Genomic DNA, 25,119 nt, shown 5'->3' with positions numbered 1-25,119 from the left:
TCTCCCAAAGTGTTCAGGCACCAAGGGCAAGAGTCAAAGCAGTGTTTTTCTCTCCTCAGATACAATTTTGGGTGGAGTATGCGCACCTAAACAGATGAGGACAACCCTCAAATACTCTCTGATTTCTGGTTAGTAGCTTTGAAACCTTAAAATGATTCTGCCAGCCGTGTGGCTGAGCTCTTCAAGGCCATAGAGGGACTTTGGCAGCAAAGCAGGCTTGCTGCTGGTATTGTACTTGGTGGAAATGATGCTGGTGCTAACAGGCGTAGTGGTCTTTGACTTGAGGACATACTGGCCAGAGCGGCTGCTCAATAAATCTGTGTCCTGGGCCTGCCTTCAGCTGGAGGGGGGTGAAACCCACCGCCCACAAGACGTGACCGTGCGATGTTGGGAACGGGATCAACCTTTATCCTGCATGAAGCAAGGCAGCCAAGGATTGCGTCCTCCAACAGCCGGACCGGGAGGGCAATGAGGAGCAGGGAGAGGAGGGCTGAGCCTTCCACCACGGCGTGGTGGACCCCCGAACCGCTGCCCTGGGGTTTCCGCGGCAGAAGGGCGCGCGCATGGCCGTGGGAGCGCAGGCAGCGCCGGCCCAGCCACGCATGTGCTGTACCAGTCACTGCGGCACGCACGGCCAGGCTCCCCGAGTTGTGTGTTGGGACGGGAACCGTGCCGTGAACACGTATTTGTGCTGGGGCTGCTTATGGGAAACATCTGGCGCTGCTGTCCCAGGGGCTACGAGCCTTCAGGAAATCTGACAAATGCTATAAAATCTCCGTGCTCATCCAAAATTTCCAGGTGGGGGGGGGAAAAAGACGGGTCCAGGAAAACCTGACAAGCTGTGTGCTGCAGCTGGAAGCGCTGTCGGGTACCAACATTGCTCCCGGCAGCATCATAGAGGTTTCCCGGGCGACCGCATCGTGCCGCATCTCCTTCCTCCCACGCCCGCCACCGAGAGCAGCCGCATTGCCATGGCAGCCCCGAAGGAAAATAGCCTCTTCCCTCCCAGTCCCTACTATCTCCCTGGGTGAGTTCTGAAGTTCATCCAAAAATGTCTGTTCATTTCCAATGCAAATAGCTCTGCTTGGGATCACGTAGTATTTATGATTCATGATATTTTGGGTTTTTTTTCAAAACACTATTAAATATTCCATGATCCGAAGGAGACAGGGCTCCAGGATAAGAAGCACCACCTTATAACAGGGTATAATTAAAGACCATGCCATAGCACATTGAGGGTAAAGTCAAAATTGTTCTTCTTTTTCCCCTTTTTTCCATTTATTTTAAGCTGCCAGGGCTGCTGTGCAGGGTTTGGCTTCCAAACTGCCATAACTTTTGCATCAAGGATGTTTGAAGATCTCCTTTGAATAAAAGAGTTGCATAGACATGATACGCTCTTGCCAAATTGGCTGGAGCGCAGTCCTGCTGCCGGATCCGAGCCCTCTGAAGAAGCGGGTGGCTCTGTGGATGCTGGTGATCTAGTTGATACGTACTTAGAGTTTCTTCAAAGCTTTTTGCGATGTCGTCCTCTAAAGGCTTGGAGAAAAGAAACCAAGCTGTCATGGGTAAGAGGTAATGAGTTCTTGGTTAAAAGGTGAGACACGAATGGCAGAAGTAAGTGGATAGGCTTCATGGTGAAGCGGAGAAGTTGTGCGTGGGGTCCCCTGGTGACCCGTGCTGGGAGATGTGGTCCGTGACACGCGTCAATGGGCTGGGGAGGGCTGGACGGCCACCGAGGGGGAGCAAGCTCCTGTTGGTACAAAACGACTGGGGTTAGTGCAGCCGGAGGGTGTCGGAAGGGCGGCAGGCCGACCTCCCGGGGCGGGGGGGCTGGGGACAGCCCAGGCCGCAGAGCTCAGCGCAGAGAAAACCGCGCACGGCGGCGGGTGCAGCACGGGTCCGGGCAGGAGGAGGCAGATCCCAAGCTGCAGATAAAGGGGGGGGCACGTTTCCTTCCTTAACGATGCTCCCGCGGTGTCGATCGCATCCGTCCTTCCCATTACGGCAACGGGCAGGATTTTTCCATTGCTGATCTCCGTATCTTCCAAACTTACATAAGCTCTGGGGCTGGGGGTTTGTAACGTGTTTTTGCGTTGCTGCAGTTGTCTGAACGATGTGATGTGTTACTCCGTGCGTGCTGTCACCCTGTCAAAGCTGCGCGCTGACAGCGGCTTGGGAAAGACGAGTAATAGCAAGGAGGGAGCTGTGGCTGGGCTTGCACCACCAAAAGCCTCAAAACCTTCCCGTGCTCACTCCTGCCTGCAGACAGCTGCCCCAGAAGCAGCTTCCAGCCCTAATACCGAGATAGCAGCTGGGGCTGCTCCTCTCCGGGCTGCTGCTGCAGCCACTGAAGGCAGGAGGAGGAACCAAATTCTGCCGCCGCTTTCGGCAGCGCGGTGCAGGCTTGCAGCGTCACACCAAGCCCCAGAGGAAGCCCCCGGGGGTGGCTGCGGGTGCTGCTTTGCATCTGTTTTGGATGGCTGAGCGTGGGGAGGAGCTGCCTTAAGGGCATCGCCGGAGCCCGGGCTCTGCTGCTGGCAGACGGTGCGCCCTGTGCCACCCCGGCAGGAGGAGGAGGAGGAGGAAGATGATGGTGCGTCACAGCATCTCGCCCGTTGTCCCACGCGCCATACCTGGCCGTGCTGGTGAATCCACAAACACGAGGGCATCGAAATAGGTTGCTGTCACTCAGGTTGGGCAATGGTCACAGCCAGGGCTTTGAAAATGCCACTGCGGTGCTCAAGGGTGCTGGGAAGCCAAAGCCAACACGTGGGATGGTTTGGGAAGGACTTGGTGTGCAGAGAAGGGGTAAATCCATGAATCCCGGGCACCGGGCGCAGCCCTGCCCACCCCTTGGCTTGGTAGAGCTGGGAAGGGCACGGAGCCGAGCGAGGACGGGCCCAGGGCCAAGGCTTTTCCCTGGTAATGGGGAAGGCTGAGCGGGTTTAGGTGACGCAGCCTGGGGAGTGGCGATCGAAGAGATAGGGCTGAGTAAGAGAAAAGTGAAATGGGGCTCAGCCTCGGGAAAGCAGGTTACTCGCTGCTCGCCGACGGGGTTTGAGATCAGGGGCTGCAGTGGCTCGGCTTGAACTACAGAAAAGGGGGCTCGCTCTGGTTTCTTAATCAAAATACCAAGCAGGAGAAGGTCAAACAGCCTTGCTGAGACTGGTATCTTCCCCAGGAGCCACGGCTTTTATCAGCAGCACTTGTAATTCACTCTGCAGCAGATCCCTTTGCCATAAACCCAGACTGACTCGCCCGAGCTCCTCAGATTACCTTGCTTTTAATTGCTTATGAATTGAATCCTTTCTCAGCCCTACCATTATTTTGTTCGTGATCAACATCCCTCTGGCCATCCTGTAATTATTCAGGCTATGTCATTTGTGCTCTTGCTCGGCTTTATCGTCCCAGCATAGCTTCCCCGTGTTGCAAGACTCATTGAAAATCAATGGGGACGAGCCACCGAGCTCCTCCGGCAGCTGCTGGTGAGAGATCCTGCATGCAAAGTGGGAAAACTTGCCAAGTGTAAATGCACGGCTCTGCTCGCTGCTGTTTAAAGTATTTGGAAGGGAAAGTACTTACTCATCATCTTATGATCCTCGTGCACCATCCAGCTTTATCCCCAGACACGCAGTGGGCTCATCGATTGAATATTTCTGTCTGTACATTGTAACTGGCAGCTCTACCTTTCTTCTGCCGTGGTGGAATAACATTACCATTAGGAAATTCGATACTGGGAGTAGCTGAAGTTTCTGATCCCTACTGGTGGACTTGGGAGCGGAGCCAGAGCTCCAGCACCTGCCCTACCCTGAGCCACCAAAAAGCCAAGCTGCGCGTCCCAGGCCCCGGGGAGCGGAGAAGCGGCGTGTCGCCGCGCACCCCGCACGAAGGTCCCCCAAAATCGAGTGGTTCGGTTCTGGGGCTGAGCAGCTGCCCGCCCGCCCGCGCCTCTCCCAGGCCGCGCAGTGCCCGGGTGCGTTTGGGCGCCCGGTCCCGCTCCTCGCCACGAGGGTACGGAGCGGAGAGGGTTGGAGGGTACAGGCAATTTTTCTGATTTTTGAGTTTCAATATTGAACATGGGACACTGGGAAGTTCCCAGTAACTTGCTGTGTTTTAGAACAGAGAGAGAGATTGCAAATTTTAAAACTGAGGCGTGTTTAACTGGAAATAATATTTTAAGGGGGGGGGGGGAGGCTGTCGATGTCGGCGCTGTCAGAGCGAGTGCAGCCCACGCTGCGCTCCTGCTGTAAATTTTCCCATCCACTGGTGCTGCTTCGGCCACGCTCCCTGACCTCGTCCTCCATGAACCAGAGCGCAGGCCTGTGCCTATACACGCCTGTAAGCCTATGAGCCGGTTTTCATGCTGACATGTGAAAACACGCATGTGCAAACACCCCCAGACAGACCCCCCCGGCTCCCTGCGTAACCGCACGCGTCTCCTCGGTGCTCCCCTCGTGCCGCTGCTCCAGCGGCGTAAACGCAGTCACGCTCGCGGCCACATCCCTGTGCAATCACCTTCCCTGGGCTCGCGTACTCCCAGCCGCGTGTCCTCCTGGCCGTGGCCTTTCCCGCGTACAAAAGCTCTAACGCAGGTTGTCCCACCTGTGGGCGCCTTCCAATGCCATCTGTGACTGCTCTTTTTTGTTTCCTCCTCAGCTATGAGGGCTTCATCCCTCAGTACAACTATCAGTGCGGAGAAACCTTTGGCAAAACCACTCACCGCCTGCTGACGGATCCGGGAGTCGCGAAGAGCCCTCGCCCCTTGCTGGCACCGCTGCGCAGGCCGAAGTTTGTCGAGGACTTCAGCGGGACGAAGCACGGTGTCCAGGGTTATCTCCCTGGGCGTCCAGGTGAGCAGACCCTGGGGCTCGTCCCTCCGCCAGAACGGGCTCTGCTAACGAACACGGGGTCAATCACGAGCAGCGGGGGCTGTCCCCATCCTCAATAGGTTCCGGGGGTGACATGGGATATTTTCCATGGAGCAGTCGTAGCTCTGGGGTAGGAGCACGGACACCCGGAGAGCATCCCCGCTGCGGAGCTGGAGCACAGCCTCGGCTGATGCGCACGGGGCTTCTCACACCGGCGTCTGGCGGAGTGGAGAGGAGAATTTTAGTTCCCAGGTTATCTTCAGTTAGATGAAGATAAATGATTTTACGGCGTATTATGAACTCACTCCCTGATTCTTCCATATTCCTGTTGTGGTTTAACTCCAGCCAGCAGCGAAGCACCACGCAGCCGCTCGCTCACTCCCCCGCAGTAGGATGGGGGAGAGAATCGGGAGGGGAAAAGTGAGAAAACTCGTGGGTTGAGATAAAAACAGTTTAATAATTGAAATAAAATAAATTAATAATAATCAATTGTAATGAAAAGGAAAATAACAGGAAGAGAGAAATAAAACCCAAGAAAACCAAGCAATGCAAAGGAAAACAATTGCTCACCACCATCTGACCCAGGCCCAGCCCGCCCCCGAGCAGCAGCCCCCCGCCAACCCCTCCCGGTTTTATTGCTGAGCGTGATGCCATACGGTGTGGGACATCCCTGTGGTCGGCTGGGCTCAGCTGTCCCGGCCGTGTCCCTTCCCAGCTCCTTGTGCCCCCCAGCCTGCTCGCTGCTGGGGTGGGCTGAGAGGCAGAAAAGGCCTTGACCTTGTGTAAGCACTGCTCAGCAGTGACAAAAACATCCCTGTGTTATCAACACTGTTTCCAGCACAAATCCAAACCACAGCCCCATACTGGCTCCTATGGAGAAAATGAACTCTCCCCCAGCCAAACGCAGCACAATTCCACGGGCTGAATTCTGTCTCTCTGGGGAAGGCTGGCTCTGCAGCGCCCGTCCTGCTCAGAGCTCCTCCTCGCAGCCTGTGGTTCACTTTGCGTCTTGCTGCTCCCACCTCAGCTCAGCAGAAGGGCTCGTGTGCCCTTCCCTTCCCACCTTCCCCACTTCTGCTACCAGGCCCCATCTCCTCCGTCAGACACTGACACATGCTCACATAGATTCCCAACGCTGGGAATTTGCAGGAATCTCCTACCAAGTCCCAGCCCTTCTGGGCAAAGCGCCCAGTCCCAGTTGAGCAGACCCGAATCGGGCCACAGCAGCAGCCGCACCGTGATCCCGATCAGCCCCTCTCGCGGACGTGCCATCCTTTGGTGACGCGTTTGCCATGTACCACATCGTGCATCTAAGCCGTAGCTGTTGCGGGCACCCTGTTCAGCGGGAGCGAGTCCTCTCCCAGCTGAACGCGGGGGTAACGTGCCCGGGCGGGATCTGGGCCTTCATTTCCCTGGGGATGGCCACACCAAACTGATGCTTTCCCATTTCTCACTGGGAATTCGTGCTGTGTAGCTTCTTGCAAACTTGGCATTTCTGTTCTTCCTAGCCGTGTTTTCCAGGATCCAGGTCTCCACTACGCAGCTGGTATTTACAGCCTTCATTCCTGGACATTTAAATTTGCATTTCCTTGGACTAAAACGTAGTTTGGATGGACCCAACCAACCAGTTGACCTAGTTGCTCTCTCTCTCATTACCCTGTCCTCATTCTTGTTCTCTCCTCGCCAACCTTTCCGTCCCCTGCCAACGTGTGCCGCTGGGAGCTCACGTTCGCTGCTCCTTGGTGAAATGCTGTGGAACGTGGCCACAGGGAGCACCTTGCCGTGCTGGTAACTCTTCATCAACGGCTCCTGCTGTCGAGCTGTCGGTGAGCGACCCCTAAAACCCTTCACTTTAGGAGTGCTGCCTGGCATCCTCCTGGGTATTTTACGTGATGGAGATCAAAGAGCTCACGGCAGCGTTGGATCTGTGTGGTTGCCTTTAGCAAAATCAGTCTGAAGACTTTTTCTCAAGGTTTAGTTTTGATAAGGCCTTGTGACAGGCACCAAGTAGGTTGCTGGTTTCTATCCCTTGAATCCCATGTTGTTTTCTTGCTGGAAGTGAGGTCAGGCTCAGGTTGGGGATATCAGCCAGGGTTATGCTGGATCTCCGGGGTGGCCGCATTGGGATTGAGGGGTTGTGGTGCAGGCCAAGCGTGCGGGCACCCGCTCCCCAGGAGCCTGGGCTGAAAACATACGGCTGTCTACTCAAATCAAACGCACGGTGCTCTCCTGGCTTTTAATGTAGTGACTTACCGTGCAACCTTTCTCAATCAATAAGTTTGGAAAACCCAGGGTCATAAAAAAGAGCTAATATCGATTTCTCAAGTACAAAACAACTCATTTTTCCTTTTCCTTTGGTTTGTGGGATAAGAAGAAAAGAGTAGATGCAATATTTTCATTAATAATGAAGGAAATAGTGATGAACCTGCTTTCAAATTTGCACACTGGATTGAAAAATCACTTTTATCAAGGATTTGTCTTTATTTTGTTGCTAGCCTGGACCATACTTGATAAATCAGTTATATCAGGTATATATGCTTTACAACGTTATATACAGTATATGTACTTTATAGTACAATGATAAGCAGGTTGTAAACGTAAATGCCCATCAGAAGTTTTATACTCTTGCAGAAAGGGGCAGATTTTGCTCTGCGCTGGTTGAGCCGGGACAGGTTAGTGTTCCCCGGGACTCTCTGCAGACGAAGCCTTCGCTGGAAGACGCCGTCTCCTCCTTGGGGCTTTGCACTGCCCTGCAGATGTCCACCAAACATGAGGAGGTCAGGGGAAGGCAGCGATGACCAGAGGGCTGAAAAAAAAATGACCTATGAGAACAAAAATGGAAGGAATTTGGTTTGTTTAAAAAAAGACAAGACTGACACAGTAACTGTTTTCCAATAAGGAAAAAGTTGTTGCGGGGCGTAAGAGCAATCATCCACCCTAACCACCGAGGAGGGAGAAATCAGCTTCGCTCCTGGCCCGGAGCAGGAGGGAGCAGCCGGGCCGGAGGCGTCGTACGGGGCCGGGGCGGCCTGGGGAGCCGCATCACGGGACAGTTTTAAGGGAAAGGCAGACAAAAGTTGCCAAGCTCGGCTGTCCCTGCAGAGCCTCAAGCTGCCGGGCTCTGTCCCGAGCTCACAGTGCAGATATTCAGCATATGCTGGATGTAAGATAATTTTTTTTCCGGCCAGCGTCACAGCAGACCCCTTCCTCCACGAGCAGCAGTGATGCCAGTGCACGAATTCCTCGGGGGGTCTGTGTTTGGGGTGTGCTGACGCAGCCACGTGGAGAAAAGAATATGGTTTGGGTTTTTTTTTCCCCCTGACTTCTTTATAGCTTGGCTGATGGTATTTTAGAGTTTAGGCATCACTTAGAATGAATTTTAAGTCACTGAACTTCTATTTGTGCAGTTTTTCCATGCAGGCCGGTTTATTGGATGGGGCTGATGGCACTCGCAGGGTACGTTCGCAGCCCGTGGGATGCTGGTGACCTCCGGGCTCCTTCCCTTCGCTACAGAGGGGCGCGTGGGGGCTGAGATCCGCTGCGATGGGAATCCCTCGTCCTCGTTCGGCCACTCCTTTCCCTTAACTCCGTGTCTGTCCCACAGGGTACTTCCCCTATGAGAAAGCTGGGGCTGCAACAAGCTTTCCTGAACCAGTCCTTGGGCCAAAACCTCCCCCGCCGGCGCCAGGGCCAGCAGAGGAAGAGCTGATGATGACGCACATGGACCCCGTGCCCCAGCACCACCCCGGCGAGTACGTCCCGAGGACACGACTGCCTCGGGGGTACCCACGGAGGATTTCATGCTATCCTGCCTCTGAGGGACGAGAGTGGCGATTGCCCAAGCTAACCCCGGCTTGTGGACAAGGAAAAACATGCGGACCCGGCGGTGCCTCGGCGGGAAGCAAACGGGTGAGTGGGTTTGGGTGGAAGAGATGCGTGGTAAGGGATGCTGCCGCGCAGGGATGGGGTTTGGGACTGCATGGAAGGGCTCTCCTCAGTCCCCGAGTGTGAAGAGGGGATTTGATATGGGCGTGGGTGGCAAGGACGGGAAGTTGAGAGCGTTGTCTCGAGAAATATCAAATACACGAATGCTTCTAGCGGTAGCAAATCCACCACGTCTTCAGGAAATTGTTGTAATCATTAATTATTCTCCCTAATCAAAAAGGTTTAACTTCTCATTTGGTTGAGTTTTAGCTTCAAATCCCCGTCGTTAGATCCTGCGTTACACTGCGCTACGCAGCCAGGCTTGTGTTTCCGTCGGGTGAACTGGGAGCCCTGCCGCTGCCGCCCTTCCTCCTCCTCCTCCTCCCCAAAAGAGCGCGCTCCTGGCACCTTTGGTTACATTTCTGGGGTTTCTGACCCCTTAACTGCTCCCACCTGAATTTCCCACCATCGTTATCCCTCCTTTAAACACAAGCACCGGGATTTGCCTGCGGAGCTGGGTGCCAGTATCGCTCAGGACCAATGTGTTTGAGCCTCTTATTTCTTTGGAGCCAGAGCCAGCACGTGTCACGTCACAGCCGGCCGGGGCCCTGCAAATCCCCTGAAGGCAGAGATTAGAGATTTGACGTATCGAGTCAAAAGCTGGCCTGGATATAAATCCCAAGAAGGGGCATTCCTGCTTCTTGCTCTAAGAAACAGATTTGCAAATGAGCTCAGCACCCAAAGCTCCCCTTGCTCTCCCTGGGGATTTTGCAAAACCTCTGCGTACAGAGAGCTCATCTAGTAATTTGACTTTACCAGAAATTCTTGGAGTAGTTCTTGGTGTAAAGCTGGGAAGAAATGGAAATGGCAGTTGCCATTCACAGGTTCTGGCAGTGATTTAAGCAATGGAGCCAAAGGAGAAAGCGGGTTTTACTGGTATTTATTTTATTTCTGCTTTTATTTTGAGCCCGTAAAAATTGAAGATGTGACTCTGCCAGGAGTGGCTGAAACAACAGATGTGGAGCAAGGTGGTCGGTTACCAGAACTGGACGTACCAAATGTGATCCAACAGAAAGTCATCTCAGGTAAAAAAGAGGGAGGCCGTGCGCAGCGTGAGCCCACCTCGGAGGAAATCGTGTCACCCTTCTGCCCCTGGGGAACCTCGGAGAGGTTGGCCAGTCGCTCCGGCTCGCTGCAACACTTTGGGATGGAAAATGCCCCTGCTCCTCGCCAGGGAAGGGCGTTTCTTTGGGATGCTGTCACCCCGTGGATCTCGCGCTGAGGGACACGTGCCCGTGGGCAGTGGAAGGGATGCAGGAGCCACCTCAGTTCCCTGCAGCTGCGGGGCCAGGCTAGGAAATGCTCCAGAAAGCGAGGAGCTGATGGGTCATGGGCTCTGCTCCAGCTCCAGCAGCTCGATGAGTATCTCTCACCACTGAGGTAGTTATTTCTCTCCTAGAAATAAGATGCTTTTCTGAAGCATCAAATCAACACACAGTGGTGTATTGCACCACCATAAATGTATAAAACTCTGTCTTACAAGGAGTTATACTCTGTGACTTCTCCACTTGCACTGGAAGCACGTTCCTCTGCAAGTAGGAGAATTATGAAGGGCGATGCCCTGGGCTCCCCGCTAAAGGGTACGGCACCGGCGGGAGGGACGCTTCGCTCTGCGGCGGCCCAGGAGAGTACAGGGGCTGCATCTCAAAACGTCTCAGACTCGGTGAAAGAGCATCGGTGTTTTAGGATGCAGAAGACAAATTTCGCTCTCTCCAAAGCAAGATTTGGGAAGAGGGAGTTCTGGCTGCTTTTAGGTTGTAGCCCTCTCTCTGTTTTATATAGTTTTAGACTTTATATAATTTTTGTCTTATAATTAGTGAAAATTTATTGGATGGGCAGGGCAAACGAGGAAGAAAGGTTGGACACGCAGTTGTTTTAGCCCCTGAATATGTATTAAAATGGGTGAGAACATGACAGAGCTGTTGGTGTGAAGAGAGGACTACAAGAAATGTTTCTTCCATACCTCATGGAGACCAACAAAGATCAGTTCAGCCCATTGAGCTTTCCTTGGGAATCATAAAAAAGACTTTTTCAGAAAAGATACTTCACATGTAAGAGTTAGCGGTACAATTTAAATGGATGAATTTTGCCTTCCTATACCCTGCCAAGGTTTTGTATTTATCCCAGCCTCTTCCACTTCCAGACTGGTTGATCCTTACACGATACCTATGTTCTCAAGCAGAAAATGTTCTCTCTTGTCTTCACCCGAAGGGTACGCTGGCTTCATCCCCCGCCTCACCTGGATTAATGGCGTGAACTACATCCGGGCCGTGAAGGAAGCAATGGATGAATTTGACCGACTTCAGGTAGGTTATAGGCACAAATCTTATTTCAACAGTGTGATCTTGGTGTTGATTCATCCGCAGCTCCAAAAGTGATGTTGTTTACAGTATTAGTATTAGAACTGGGGTTATAAGTACAGGCAAAATAAAATGCTGCTAGGTAACATCATTGAAAAAATCATGAGCAATTAAATTCTGTAACTTGTTTCCTTGGGACATTAAGGGAGGATAAATGAGTTCATAAAAGGATTAAGCAAATCTGTTGAGGGCTGGGTCAAGGGTGGCTGTTAAAAATGTTGCTCTGAGTGCAGAAACAGAGACGCAGCTCTCTGCCCTTCCCTCGCGCAATCTGCCTTCTCTACCTGGGCGGCTTCCTGGGCTGCGTGGATGGGGATTCCTCCCTTTTCGTTGGTTGCAAGGCTTTTTCCTTTACTAACATAATTTGTCCTAAAGGGATCTGGATCTTCTTTCTCCTCCTTTTGGGAAGGATGCAGAAATATCCCTACTGAAAAACTATTTTGTCCCCTTGCTGTAAGATCTCCCATATAATCCTCCTACACGGGAACATGAGATCCCTCCCGCAGGAGTTAATCGTCTGCATTCAAAGCCACACGTTTGTCCCTGCTCCGCGGATGGACTGGGCTCCCTGGGCTGCGGCCGTCTGCGGGTCGGTGCCGGCGAGGGCTGATCAGCGCAGTGACACCGCTCGCTAACAGCAGGTTACAACATTTCCAGCCCTTTCTGTTCACCGGGACTCACTGCAGTGCCTTTGTCCCAGAGCGTAAGGGTCTGATGTAGGAAAAAGTCCAAGACTGAGGATCCCCAGCTCAGAGAAACTCAGCTGGGAAAAAATGACTCAGCAGGAGAGCGGCAGGGCTGAGAGTGCTCATGGCAGCCTCATCCTCTGCCTGAAACGTGTTTCCCTGCGCTGGCTTCCTCACCCTTTCCTTCTGCCGTGAACAGGAATTGAAATGAAGCAAACAAACAAAACCCAGGCATTATCACAACTCAACGTGCTGTTTGCAAAGCCGTTCTGCCCCTGGTTTCTTAAGAAACGTCTGCCGTGTAGTAAATCAGGGAGGGAGGTGTTTCTCCATTGCGGGATTCAGCAGAAGCCAGGCTCGCAGGGGTTAGCCGCAGCACATCAGGTGCTGGAGGAATAGAAGCACGCTAAAAAAAAAAAAAAATCATACCACATTTCTAAGATGGCTTCTGCCTTCAAGCCACTAATCTTCTGCCCTAAATCTCTGTTGCCCTAGGTTACATACTGGGATGTGCCATGGATCATTGCTTACTCTCTGCATCAGGCAAAATAATGCAATCCTCTCGCTTCAGTGCTGCGCTTGAGGAATTGCAGCCATCGCTCCCTCGTCAGTCACAAACCGGTTCAATGGCCCCTCGGTTTGCTCGGCTCCGTGACCCCGGTCCCCTCGCCACCGAGGAGGGCGGCGCAGCTGCAGTGACACCTTTGGGGGTTTTGCCGCTGCAGAGACGTGCAGAGCTGCAATAGCCCTCCTCCGGCGCAGCCCCTTACCTGCGTCTGTCCTCGGGGGCAGGGACGGAGCCAGATGATTTACGCTCTCCCTGCGGTTAACGCTCCCTAAGCCTTCCCCTCCCTCCTAGCTTGGGAATTACGGGCTAAGCAGGGTCACTGGGACTCATGGAAAAACCAAACCAGTTGAAGGGGTCGAGCCAAAACACAGATGTGCAGAGTCATAGCGCGGGAGCAGACGAGGCACGGAGCCAGCTCCAGCAGATACTGCTGGCTCCCGGCGTGGCAAGCGTACGAGCACGAGGTGTTTGGGACTGGCGGATGACGCCCAGCGGTGATGAACGCAGCCCGGTCTGTAGCGACCCTGAGGACTATGCCCAGGCCAGGAGCTGCTGTGGGCAGCTGGGGTGCGAGCTCGCACCTGGCGGGAGAAAAACTCATAAAATGGAAAAAGGGGCAGATGCAATGGAGCTCCTAATTAGAAGGAAATAGAACTGGAAAGAGGATTGCTGTACACTGGCTTAAATACTTTCTCGAATACGGAGTCAAAGCACACGACTTGGTTAACAACAATATAGCTTAAAACGAACCGCACTGTATTGTTGGCTTTCTTTTTTGTTTGTTTTCCAGTTTTTGCAGAGAAATGCAGCTTGCAGCTTTGGCAGGAGATTTCCCCAAACATACTGGCCTAACAGCAGGATTTACACCAGCGCTGGACTGATACCTTCCTACTCGGGCTTCGTACCAGGTAGGTTGTCATCAGCTGAGTGAAAATGGAAGTCACTAATACTGATTACTGCCATTAAGTAGCGCTGTTATTAGCTGTAGTGTCGTAGTAGGGAACGATTACTGAGATGTTCCACGGGGGTAGTAGATGTTTGTTCCAGTCTGTGCCAAGGCGCTGGAGCCGTGCCATCCCCGCCTTTCCGCAGGTGAGCCCGTCGGCCTCGCTGCCAGCCTGGGCTTGCCCAGAACCTTCCTCTGGTCTCCAGCCACCAACCCCCTGCTAAGGCGGAGGAGGCTCAGGAGCACCCTGCCTGGTACAGTGGCTGCGGCAGGAAAAGTGATTCTGTTCTCAAAAGCTTAAAGTCTGATAAAAAGCAAAAGGCAGATGATACCAAGGGGTTGAGACAGCACGAAAAAAGCAGCAAAATGGTATTAGCCATCAAGACAGGCGGTGGCTACCCCATACCGTCTGCCTGGTCCTTCTGTTGTTGGTGCTGCCTAGAAGGAGAGAGCTGAAGAAGGCAATTTTGGGTGTGTTAAGGGGAAGGTGCCCACGCACCTGGAAAGCATTAAGGTACCAGGCTAAAATGTCAATAAATCAGCAACTGATACTGCTATCTTTGGCCACAGCAAAGAGCCCACGGCTCAGTAATGTGGGATGGGACATCATGGAGCTCAGGTAGAAAGAACCAAACTCATAGCTTGTACTTAACGCAACGCAGAGGAGGAAAGTGGTAGAAGACACAAAATGTGGGAGAAATGAAAGGAAAGGGGGGGAAAACAACTGCCCTGGCAGGGCTGGGCTGTAGCCGATAGCCCAGCGGGGAGAACGTTGGGGCAGTGAATGCGGCTCCAGCAAGACCGGTACCGGGGGCGTGGGGAAGCCATGCAGAAAGAGCAGAGTTTAACAGCGGGCCCGTCGGCAGGAGCTCGGGGACGGGCTGAGGGGGAGGACGGAAGCATCTTGGACACTGATGGCGAAAGGTGAGGCCGGGCTGAGCAAAGGGGGAGAGGTCCGTTGGGTCTGGCCTCTGTCACCACACCGCGGCCCCGGGGCAGAGGGCAGGCGCCGCAGCTGCCGGCCCCGGTGCCGACGCGCGCCTGTCGCCCTCCTTCGCGCGGCAGCGGTTCTGGGCCGTCTCACGGCAAAGCCCGGGCCGCTCTGGGTGCCCGTTTCCTCGGGGAGGGTTGGGGCCACGCTCCCCACGGCTGCGGGCCAAAGCCCCCTGGAGAAGGGCTGTTAGGAACCCGAGGGTGAAGTGGCCTCCAGCGTTAGCGCTGCGGCAGCTGGCAGGCCAGGGAACACCCAGCTTCGGTGCGATGGGAAGGAGAAAACCCACCCCAAAATCAAGGACAGACGTCAACTGCTTCAAGCGTTACTCCATGCTTCACAAACCTGTTGCCATCTTTTCACCTGCGGAAGCACTCTCCCGTGTCGGTTTGAAACCGGCCGCCTGTTTCTGTGGACAGACTGATTTCCAGTCGGTGCAATTCTAACCGCTCCAACCAGTTCAACTCCGGAAGGAGAAACTTATTTTTAAGACAGAAAAACACAAAATCAGTTACAATTAACAACACTGAACAGAATTGCTTCAGCAGGAGAGCAGCCTGCTCTCTCCTGCCCAGCTGTTCGGAGTGACAGCTTTGTCACTTGAGGGAACACTGAACATTTTTAACTGTTTCCACAGTAAAAATCTGCTTTGCTTTTTTTTAATAGAGGGTTTTCACGAAACAAAACTGTAATTTGGTATCAGGTGTTCAGCTCGCTTCACAAGCAGAGGCTGCAGGAACACCCGACGCAGTTTTCAAACTGGCCCCAGCGAGGCTGCGTACACAGGAGCCCTTCGGTGCCCCTCGTCCTCAGCAGCACGGGGCGTCAGCGCTGTCCCCAAGGCTCCGCTGACAGCCCACAGCCACCTCCCGAGTAGCTGCAGTGGCTCAGCCGCCGCCAGGAACACCCACCTGTAGCCCAAAGGCAACTTGCCCGCACCCGTTTGTTGCCCAGGCAGGCGGGGAAGCTACAGCTTAGACCCTGCACTGGAACCTAGGCTCCCACCGCGGCGAGGAGAGCGGCCCCGCTCCCGCCGGGAGGGAGGCTGTAACAGGAGCCCACACGCAGGTACCTAAATTTAGACCCAGCTTGGAGCTGAATTCCACCCTCCCTGTGGAGCCTATCCCCCAACCAGCACGCTCCGTTATAAAGGGATATAGAGGAATAGCAGAGGATTTCTGCGATTCCCGCACCGCCGGGAGCAAGGACGGCCACCACCTGGGCAGGAGGCAGGAGCGCAGGGCGGTTGCCGAGCGCAGGGCTCACGCCCAGTCCGTTATTTTTCTTTTCCAGACCTCCGAAACACCTACGCGCTTACGTTTGGGAACAGCACCCGAAAAGCTTACCAAAATGAAGAAAGGAGACGAGCTTGTGCGCTGTGAAAAATGCTTTAATGGTGCCTGTACAGCATTTGAACTGACTTTGAGACAGGAAGAGGAACACAACACAGACAGAGAAGTTTTGAATGAAAGAGTTCATACAGCTTTAAACAAAATTTACAGGTGTTCATCTGCATAGCTTTTACTCTGCCTCTTCCTCAGCCTCCTCCTCAAACTCCCCCTCCTCCTCAGCGGTAGCATCCTGGTACTGCTGATACTCAGAGACCAGGTCGTTCATGTTGCTCTCGGCCTCTGTGAACTCCATCTCGTCCATGCCCTCGCCTGTGTACCAGTGCAGGAAAGCCTTTCGGCGGAACATGGCCGTGAACTGCTCAGAAATGCGTTTGAACAGCTCCTGGATGGCTGTGCTGTTACCAATGAAGGTGGCAGACATTTTCAGGCCACGAGGTGGAATGTCACAGACCGCCGTTTTAACGTTATTAGGAATCCATTCGACAAAATAGCTGCTATTTTTGTTCTGAACGTTCAGCATTTGCTCATCGACCTCTTTCATTGACATACGGCCTCTAAAAACAGCAGCTACGGTCAGATAGCGGCCGTGACGCGGGTCACACGCAGCCATCATGTTCTTTGCATCGAACATCTGCTGTGTTAGCTCTGGCACGGTTAAAGCACGGTACTGCTGGCTCCCACGGCTCGTGAGCGGGGCAAAACCAGGCATGAAAAAGTGCAAACGGGGGAAGGGAACCATGTTCACTGCCAGCTTCCGCAGGTCAGCGTTAAGCTGGCCGGGGAACCGCAGGCAGGTGGTAACACCGCTCATGGTTGCCGACACTAAATGGTTCAGATCACCGTATGTTGGAGTAGTTAACTTCAGTGTTCTGAAGCATATGTCGTAGAGGGCTTCGTTATCAATACAGTATGTTTCGTCTGTGTTCTCCACGAGCTGGTGCACCGAGAGCGTGGCATTGTAGGGCTCTACTACAGTATCTGACACTTTAGGGGAGGGCACAACACTGAAAGTATTCATAATCCGGTCTGGGTACTCTTCACGAATTTTGCTGATGAGGAGGGTACCCATGCCAGAGCCTGTACCACCACCGAGGGAGTGAGTAAGCTGAAAGCCCTGGAGACAATCACAGCTTTCAGCCTCCTTTCTTACAACATCTAACACGGAATCAACTAATTCAGCACCTTCCGTATAATGGCCCTTTGCCCAGTTGTTTCCTGCTCCGCTCTGACCTGGAAGAGAGCCATTTTCGTATTAGATTACGGTCACTGCTTCCTGCTTATTGCTTGCGAGCAAAGCTTAGGAGCATCAGGCTCCAGAGAAAGCCCACAAAAGCTTTCATTTTATCGAGGGTAGAGCTGCGGTTTCACACAAGCACCTCTGAAATGGCTCGGCAGGTACACGGCAAACATTCGGTATCAATGATACAGCAGCCATTTAATTTCCCCTGACATTATGGAGGAGGCAACGAGAATCAGAAGAGCAACGACCCCCTGCGCCTTCCCGGAGCTGCTCTCCCGGCAGCTGCCGTCCCGCACCATCCGCAGATGCCCGGTGTTTCCTGAAGCGCCAGGATTAACCCCCCTCCCGGGGCCGCGCTCGCCTCGGGAGCGTGTGCGGCGGGGCAGCCCGCAGTGCAGCGTCCCTGCCCTGCCCACCCCACCCCGAGCCGGTTCCACGGCAGGTCCCTCCCCCGCTCCCGGCGCACTCACCGAACACGAAGTTGTCTGGCCTGAATATCTGGCCGAAGGGCCCGGAGCGCACCGAGTCCATGGTGCCGGGCTCCAGGTCCACCAGCACGGCCCGGGGCACGTATTTGCCACCTGTAAAACAGGGAGAAGCCGTGACTGCGGCGGCGGGGGCGGCCCGGGGAGGGGGCGGGCGCGGCGCCGGGCCCTACCTGTGGCCTCGTTGTAGTAGACGTTAATGCGCTCCAGCTGCAGGTCGCTGTCTCCATGGTAGGTGCCGGTTGGGTCGATGCCATGTTCGTCGCTGATCACCTCCCAGAACTGCCGGAGAAAACCGCGTCAGGGGTGGCCGGGCCGGGCCGTGCCCCCACCCCTCCCATCGCCCCGACCCCACCGCCCCCTGCCCGCCGCCCGCACCTTGGCCCCGATCTGGTTTCCGCACTGCCCGGCCTGCAGGTGCACGATCTCCCTCATGATGGCGGCGGCACTGCTCACTCTCAGCCAACGCCACTCTTCCCCCAACCGACTCTGACTGCGTGAGGCAACGGCCAAGCCTTATATAGCAGCGGAATGCGCGCGCAGCCTTCTTTTCCCCGCCCAGGCGGCCATTCGCAGCAGCTACTGGCTACTCATAACGAGGCTCTACAAATGAGGAAGTCTGGTTGGCCGGAGCGCTGTCATTCAAATCAGCAGCTCCCGTTTGCTCCGCCCGCCTGTCTGTTGATTTTACTGTTAGGCAACCGGGGCCCACGAATGCCCGCCCTACTCGCTCCCGATTGGCTTAATTGAATGATTGATGTCGAGCGTGATTGGCTGCCGGCCTCAGGGATGAGCTCACGTCATTTGATTGGAGGAAAGCGAAGTGTCCTAGTAACCGTCGCAATGGCTCCGCAGCGGGCCCTGGGCGGTGGCCGGCGCAGCCGCCTATTCCCGACGCCGTCTGCGCGCTTTGCGCAGCGTAGGCGGCGGCTCCTCCTTACTGCGGGAGAAGGGGGAGGGCGGGGTCCGGGGAGCCGCTTCCCCCGCGGGTCCCGAGCGCCCCTCCCGCCCCCGCTCCTCAGGGAGGGACCCCCGCGCCCGTCCCCGCCGCCGCCGCCCCCCGTCCCCCGCGGCCCCGGGGCGCTGCGGCGGCGGGGGTGGGTGGGGGGGGCAGGGAGCCCGTCTGCGCAGGCGCGGGGCTGCGGCGCCTTTCTAGCACTTTCTGGCGCGCAGCCGCCTGAGGCGGCGGGGCCGGGCGGCCGTTGTTATGGCAACCGCGGCGGGAAGGGGCGAGGCCGGGGCGCGGCCCGCGGCGGGCTCTGCCGCGGGGGTGGCGAAGCTCGGCTTCGGGGGCCCTGCGGGGGCTCGGGGGGGCCTGGCGGCCGGGAGGCGCGGGGGGCGGCGGGCCGCGGGCGGGAAGGGGCTGTGCTGCGAGGGGAGCGCTGGCGTGCGGTGGAGCCGCCGGGGGGGAGCCGTCCGAGCCGGCGGTGGGCGGCTGGCTGACCGAGGCGTCGTGTTCAGGGTGCAGCCCCGTCCCGAGCAGCCAAGCGTCCCAAACTAGATACGTCTCCCTCGCTTACCTTTCCTCTGACTCCGCCGAACTGTTCGCCTTCTACCATCCAACTTTGTTAGCACATTCTTGCGTAGACAGTTCATCTATTGGTCACAGCTTCCACTGAGCGTACTTTGATTGTTGTTTTAGCAGAGCCTTTTTATGATTATGCGTATTCATGAGGATGCCAGCGAGGTTTACAAGTCCTAGCATCTCTTCTTGTTTCATAATGCAGCTAAAACTTGAAAGAGGCTCCTAATTGGGTTCTCCAAACCTAGCTGGTCTCCAGCTGTTGCCTTGATGTGGGAGTGGACTGAGGCAAAAGCAGCAGGTGACCGCGATTCTTTCTACACAAGCAGCACATCGGGCCGGCGCTCTGTGTCACGCAGGCATTCATATAAGGCAGGGGTACGTTATGGCTTGCATACATACCATGATTTGTGCTTGGATAACAACAACCTGCTGTTCCATGACTGAGTCGGGTGAGGAGGTGGGCAGGAGAAGAATAGCACTGTGAAGACTTCGGCTGGAGATAGACTTGCCCCTGGTAGTTGGCATAATGCAAAGGTTATGGTGATTGATATTTCTGGCATGTAAACAACATATTCCCCCAGAGATGCTGGAAGGAGCCCAGGAGCACTGGGAGCAGCCCTGGAGACCCTGGGAAGAGCCCCAGAGCATCTCGAGTGACCGGAGAGGATCCTGGGCAGCTCCAGGAGGCCCTGGGAAAGACCTTCGTCCGCCCCAGAGGTGCCCAGGCAGGACTAGGAAGACACACACACAGCTCATCCTCCACATTTGAAGCAAGAATGCAGGAGGCTTATGCAGTTTCCTTCAAGATAGCTGAGTAATGCAAAGGCATTAGGGTCTGGATTTATCCCAACTAATTATAGACATGGATTTGAATAGCTAACTCTGGGCTGCGTTCACACCAGAGCCAGTGGAAGGGGACAGCTCGGCCCACTCCAGCTCTGAACAGCCCTCTGACGACACCTTTCTGTTCTCTGTAAAGGTGTTTGAGGTGACCAAATCAAAATCTCAGTATCATTTAAATACCAAAGGCAGCCAGGATGAATCCGGATCAGACTTGCTCAGGATTTCATACAAGGCTGTAATAATCAGTAAAGGCACCTTTTCCTCCAGGATGTGGTGCCACCTCTTTAGAGTAACATAAAAAATGAATGCTGTCTTCCTTCTGATTAAAAAGAGAGAATGTAGAACATCTTGCCTGTGTTCTGCTGTCTAGGAAAGTACAGTCAGCATAAATTCTCATCGAGGCGTACTCAGAACAGCGTTAGCAAGCTTCTGCGCTCATGAAGCCCTAGAAAACCATCCCTGAAATGGAGCAGGGGGAGCCACTGCAGGGCTAGCGGGAGGTTTGCTGGTACAAGTGCTGCTGTATTTAATGCAGATACAGGGTTTTTTTACAGCCAGGGCTGGGAAGCGAAGGACTGCGCATCAGTGACAAAGATCTATTTCCTTACTTTGTTAGAAATCATGAGCCTTTGTAGCCGGTGCTTCTCACAGCTTGTGCTTCAGCCCGCACTGCCTTTAATGTTTGGGAAGCTGTTCTGTAATGTGTAGAGAAATGGTTGCCACCCCCAGCGTTCCCAGTGGCAGCAAAAAAGTGGAAATACTCCGCTCAGTTAAGATTTCCGATATCTAGCTCCAAAACGCGAGCTGGATCGCACCCAGCGGAGCAGCGGGTAGTACCCTGTGGGGCAGCTAAAACTTTGCTCCTGTGATTGAACCTCCAGAGGTTTCCCCGGGAGATTCAGCCACCTGAAGACCTATGGGTTAGGAGGCATTTCAAATTATTCATGCAACATTTATTTTTGCTAATTCTATGCCAGTCAGCCAGTACTTCTGTTCTTAGCTACATGCAGATCCACAAGAAATGACAATTCTATTTTAAATATTTTTGCATTTTTAAAAGTAAATTGCCAGTGTTTCTAAGCTCTCTGTGAGGAGGAACACAGCCAAGCTGCCAGGAATCTCTATGGAGAGCTGCCGACCATCTTAGCCCTGCAACTTCTAATGCTGTGGCAGCCCAGCAACCTAATTAGCGCCTACCAGAAGGTGAGCTGGCAAGTAACGAGGCAGGTTTCTGCCAGAACCCTGTCCCACACGAAGCATTCCTTCAAAGGCAAACCTTCTGTACAAAACACTGACAATTGGGCAAATTCTGGGTGAAAAAAAATTGCACGTTCCGTGGTCCTGCCTGAGCAAAATGCTTAAGTGTGTTTTTAAATGTCGTTGGTTTAGCGGACAGCCTGCACAGAGCCGCTGCTGCGGATTCCTGGGGCAGGGGAGGCAGCTGGAAAGCAATTGGGATAGCAGAGAAGAGAACAGCTCGACCAAGGTGGGGAGGTGCGTGGCTCCCACATCACGTTTTCACTGAAGACATCTGTTTTATCTGGTATTTGGTTTCTTTGAAAGTCTCCTCAAACCCTGCTGCAAGTGACAAGCGAGGAGGTTTCACCTCGTTTAGGTGCTTCTAAATTTCCCATCTGTAAGTTTGCTGTAGCAATGAACGGCTGTAACAGGGATACTAGGGAACATGAGGGACTGCTGTTAGCAGACCCTGGGTATAATCCAAAGACAGACATGGTAGTAAAGTTAAAACTGAGTTGGAAATTGCATTTCTGTTTTGTTGAACTATATATTAGGGTTTTTTTTTTAACATTTCATTGTAATTGTTTTGGTTTTTTTTAACTATCTGTACTGCTTTCAGCACAGAAACAGATTTACTGTGAATACAATTGGTTTCAGCAGAGTGGGGAGATACTTTCTTTAACTTTTGAGTATTGCATTCCCCTTTTACTGAAGCAGGGTTCTGTGCATGCTGTGGGGTATACAGAGATGATCCCTCCACTTAGTAGGCAGGCAATAATTTCTTCTCTTGATACTTAACCAGCAAAATAGCAGCTTGTGTCTCTGAAATAGCATCCTAGTCTAAACTGAGCCTAGTACCTGGGGCTGGGAAGGTGTTGGAGCTGGCAGGAGCCCAAAGAGCAATCGCAGAACTAATTCTCTTTATAGAGGTAAAAATGTGAAGCCCTGGGTTCAAGAGAGGGACGCTGCAGAACGAAGGTGGGTGAAGCCTGCCTCCAGAACTGCGAAGCTTTTGGTGTTGGGGTCGTTCCAGGTTTATGGTAACGCTGAAGTATGACGTGGGTATGTGCAGACCTTTTGTCATTCTCGTCTTTCTGATTATTACTTCCAAGGATAAACAATACTTTGTTTTCTAAAAATTATTCCTCCTGAGAGATGGAAGTTATTGAAGGTGAGGGGCTGCTTCCAGAGACTGGTGGGTGAGAGGTGGAGTTGTGGGATTCCTGCTTGAGGGAAATAGGAACAGCTGGATGGGATCAAGCCATGGGTCCATCCAGGCCGGTGTCTGGTCTGTAATGATCAGCAGCAGTTGCCAAAGAAGAACAGGGCAAACATACATGGATGTGGCAGGTGGTGCAGGCAATGCTTTAGCTGCAAGCAAGTAACTTTAATAGCCCCAATGGATTATTATGAATTTATCTAATCACCTTTTGCAGCCATGTAAACTTTTGGCATAAAAAAAACTCCTGTCATGAGGAGTCCCATGGTTTAACCACAAGCTGTGTGGGAGAAGAGCGCCTTCCATTTGGTTTGATGATTGCCACTAAGCTCCTCAGTTCAGAAGAAGGCCGTGAGCCTGTCACTTCAAAGCTTGTACTCAGGAGAGTCTTAAACGTTGTCGGTGATTACTATGAAACAGAAGGTAATGCTAAACCAGCTTTTACTTGACGTAAGGTTCAGCATTAATTGGCAGTTTACATCTCCTTCGTGTTTAAAACCAGTGAACTTTGGACACTGTTCCCATAAACTTTCCCTCATTCGGTTCCACAGCTCCACTGCTGTACGTTGTCCAGCGATAAGCCCTGTAGGTATCGCCTTCTTTGGGAGATCTGTTTCTCTGGAGAATTTCCACCAAGAAGTGGTGACTAATTCGATCATGAGGTGCACATATGGTGACACCCCCTGCTGCGAACAAAAATAAGCCTTCCTTCACACAAAGGTTGATTTTATCATTCCTCTGTCTCTCTCAAACCTCCTCTTCTTCATTCCCAGTGCAGTCCTCTTCCTATTAGGGATTATTCTTTCTCCTTTTTGTTTCCAAAACCACCTTCATCCATACTCCCAAGCTAGTGCCCATCTCCCTGCATAGAGGCCTTGTTCCACTAATGCCACGGCTTCTTAAATCGCTGATCAGAGCTGCTCTCACATCCCCCACCCAGAGAGCTTCCCTACTGCAGCGTGTCTTTCATCTGTGTCCACATTAGGAGTCTCCTTGACAAGTTTCCAGACAAGCCTGCTTGCTAATTTCTTTGATTTGTGGTGGGACCAGCTACTAGCTGTGTTGGAGGTTTCCTAAGGCTTAAGGCGCTGTTCTGCCAGCCTCCCTCTTGTGACTAATCCCCGTCATTACACACTCAGGGGAGCAACAGCTTACGTTCTGTGTTGATCGGACTTGAACATGGGATCTAAAAGCACGCTACTGCGAGAAGGCTCTGAATATCTCGTATCGAGGGCATGGTGGAAACCAGGTCAAAGACACCTCTTCTGCCTGGCCTCCACCGTGTACGAGTACACAGTGATGTTTGCACTTGCAAAACATCAGAACGCTTTCACTTGCCTGGGTTTGGTGGTGCTGCGAAAGGACTTTTGTATTAAGAGACCTGTGGCAAAAATTGGGGTTTTACTGATCCCAGTATTCATTCGGGCTTGTTCTTCTGATAGCATTTCCATCTACTTCAGTGTGTTCTGAATTAGCTCTTGAAGTAGGAGTGACAGTCCATGAGGTAGGATATAAACATCATATGGCTTCCTACTTCGCTGGGAGATATTCAGGTACGTGCTTGTAGGCATGGTATAAGAACAAAATAAAAAGGTACTGAACGGTCTCTAAACCCAGCCATCCTAAAAGGCCCTCCTCTCATGTTCTGCTGGATTTGCTCCACCAGTGGCTGTGGATTTCAGGTTACTTCACTATTGTTTATTATAACAGCCCCAAACAACTGACATGAGTGCAAGTACTGCAGTGCCTGGTGCTGTACGCTTTCTCCCCCTGCTATTCTGGAGGCCTTCCCTTAACCCCTGAATGGAGATCTTCACAGGCAGGACAGTATCTTAAGGAGAGGAGGAGTTACAGTCACTGCATTACTAACGGGAAGCTGGAGCTCAGCCATTACGACAAGTTTTGCAAAGTCCTTGAAGGATGCGTGACCTTCTCACGACTTGCCAAGATAAGCTAGGAAGTCTGTGACGGCACCTGGTAGAGAGTCCAGCTCTGTGAAATCCTGGTGAATTAATTCATCCACAAGCATCCTGTGAAACACCTGCATCTCAAAAAGCAGCACTTATCTGCAGCCCTGCCTCGGGTACAGCCAGCTGCTGAGAGCGAGGCTGGGACTCAGCTTAGGTCTCTCTCCGACAACCGCAGGGAGCCTGGGTGCGTCAGAACGGGAAGAAGGAAACAACTCCGGTCCTGCGGTGGTGAACTTCGTGCTGCAGAACTGGACTGCAGGCAATAAACCGTTACTTCTCTCAGTTTTCATGGGAATTCATTGGGATGACCCAGGTGGGATGTACTGGTTGGGAATCCATGATGCTTTGGAAATGGTATAAACTGGAAGAAAGACAGGAGCTAATATACTCCTACAAACATGCTGAAATGAAATTTAGGCTACTCTAGCCAGCAGCAGGTCAGCTAACTTTTTGTGTTTCTGGGGCTAAAATAGAGAAAGTGCTTTCTGCTGTCAATTTTTATGTCTAATACTTCTGATTTCCTTCTTATTGATACTTGCTGACAGCAGCAGAACTGCAATTACATGTGAGCAGCCCTTATCTGCCGGAAGAGCTCTCCCATGGTTCAGCCTGAGCGAGAAGCGAGGGAGCTATACAGACACATAAAGAATTTATGGACAGTTAGAAAATCCTCATGATTAATCATTTCCACAATTGCATTGTAACCAAAGGGCTGCAAGCATCTTCGTTTCAAAGCGAGCGAGTTAGCCTAGAATCTCCTTTTAAGTAGATATCTGCTGTCCGGGTAATCCGGGGATTAATTCTTCAAATTTACGTAGTGCTGTCATGAAGGAACTGTTTCTA

General features: G+C 53.0%; 2 protein-coding genes across 2 annotated transcripts; one reads left to right on the top strand and one right to left on the bottom strand.

The window, feature by feature from the left end:
- Positions 1-1,519: 1,519 nt before the first annotated feature.
- Positions 1,520-15,785, top strand: CIMIP2A (ciliary microtubule inner protein 2A; the record flags this gene model as incomplete). The annotated part of the gene is made up of 7 exons (XM_082327876.1): positions 1,520-1,572; positions 4,657-4,850; positions 8,473-8,777; positions 9,760-9,877; positions 11,064-11,158; positions 13,257-13,374; positions 15,697-15,785. 7 exons carry the CDS (start codon positions 1,520-1,522, stop codon positions 15,783-15,785), a joined length of 972 nt encoding a protein of 323 aa, XP_082184002.1.
- LOC309597808 (tubulin beta-4B chain) lies at positions 15,773-17,971 on the bottom strand. Its single transcript, XM_082327664.1, has 4 exons — positions 17,859-17,971; positions 17,654-17,762; positions 17,466-17,576; positions 15,773-16,985 (listed from the first exon to the last, which is right to left on the bottom strand). The coding sequence occupies exons 1-4, from the start codon at positions 17,913-17,915 to the stop codon at positions 15,925-15,927; spliced, it is 1,338 nt and encodes a 445-aa protein (XP_082183790.1). The 5' UTR covers positions 17,916-17,971; the 3' UTR covers positions 15,773-15,924.
- Positions 17,972-25,119: the final 7,148 nt, after the last annotated feature.

The sequence above is a fragment of the Platalea leucorodia genome (assembly GCF_965183815.1).
Source record: "Platalea leucorodia genome assembly, chromosome: 15".
NCBI classification, from domain to species: domain Eukaryota; kingdom Metazoa; phylum Chordata; class Aves; order Pelecaniformes; family Threskiornithidae; genus Platalea; species Platalea leucorodia.
Note: the sequence above shows the minus strand (reverse complement) of the source record. Positions and strands in the feature narration are given on the sequence as shown.

Coding starts and splice junctions, on each gene's coding strand:
- LOC309597808 (XM_082327664.1), bottom strand. CDS start 17,915: ATGAGGGAGATCGTGCACCTGCAGGCCGGGCAGTGCGGAAACCAGATC. Junction 17,763..17,858: donor GAAACCAGATCGGGGCCAAG/GTGCGGGCGGCG, acceptor TTTCTCCGGCAG/TTCTGGGAGGTGATCAGCGA. Junction 16,986..17,465: donor GCCAGACAACTTCGTGTTCG/GTGAGTGCGCCG, acceptor GCTCTCTTCCAG/GTCAGAGCGGAGCAGGAAAC.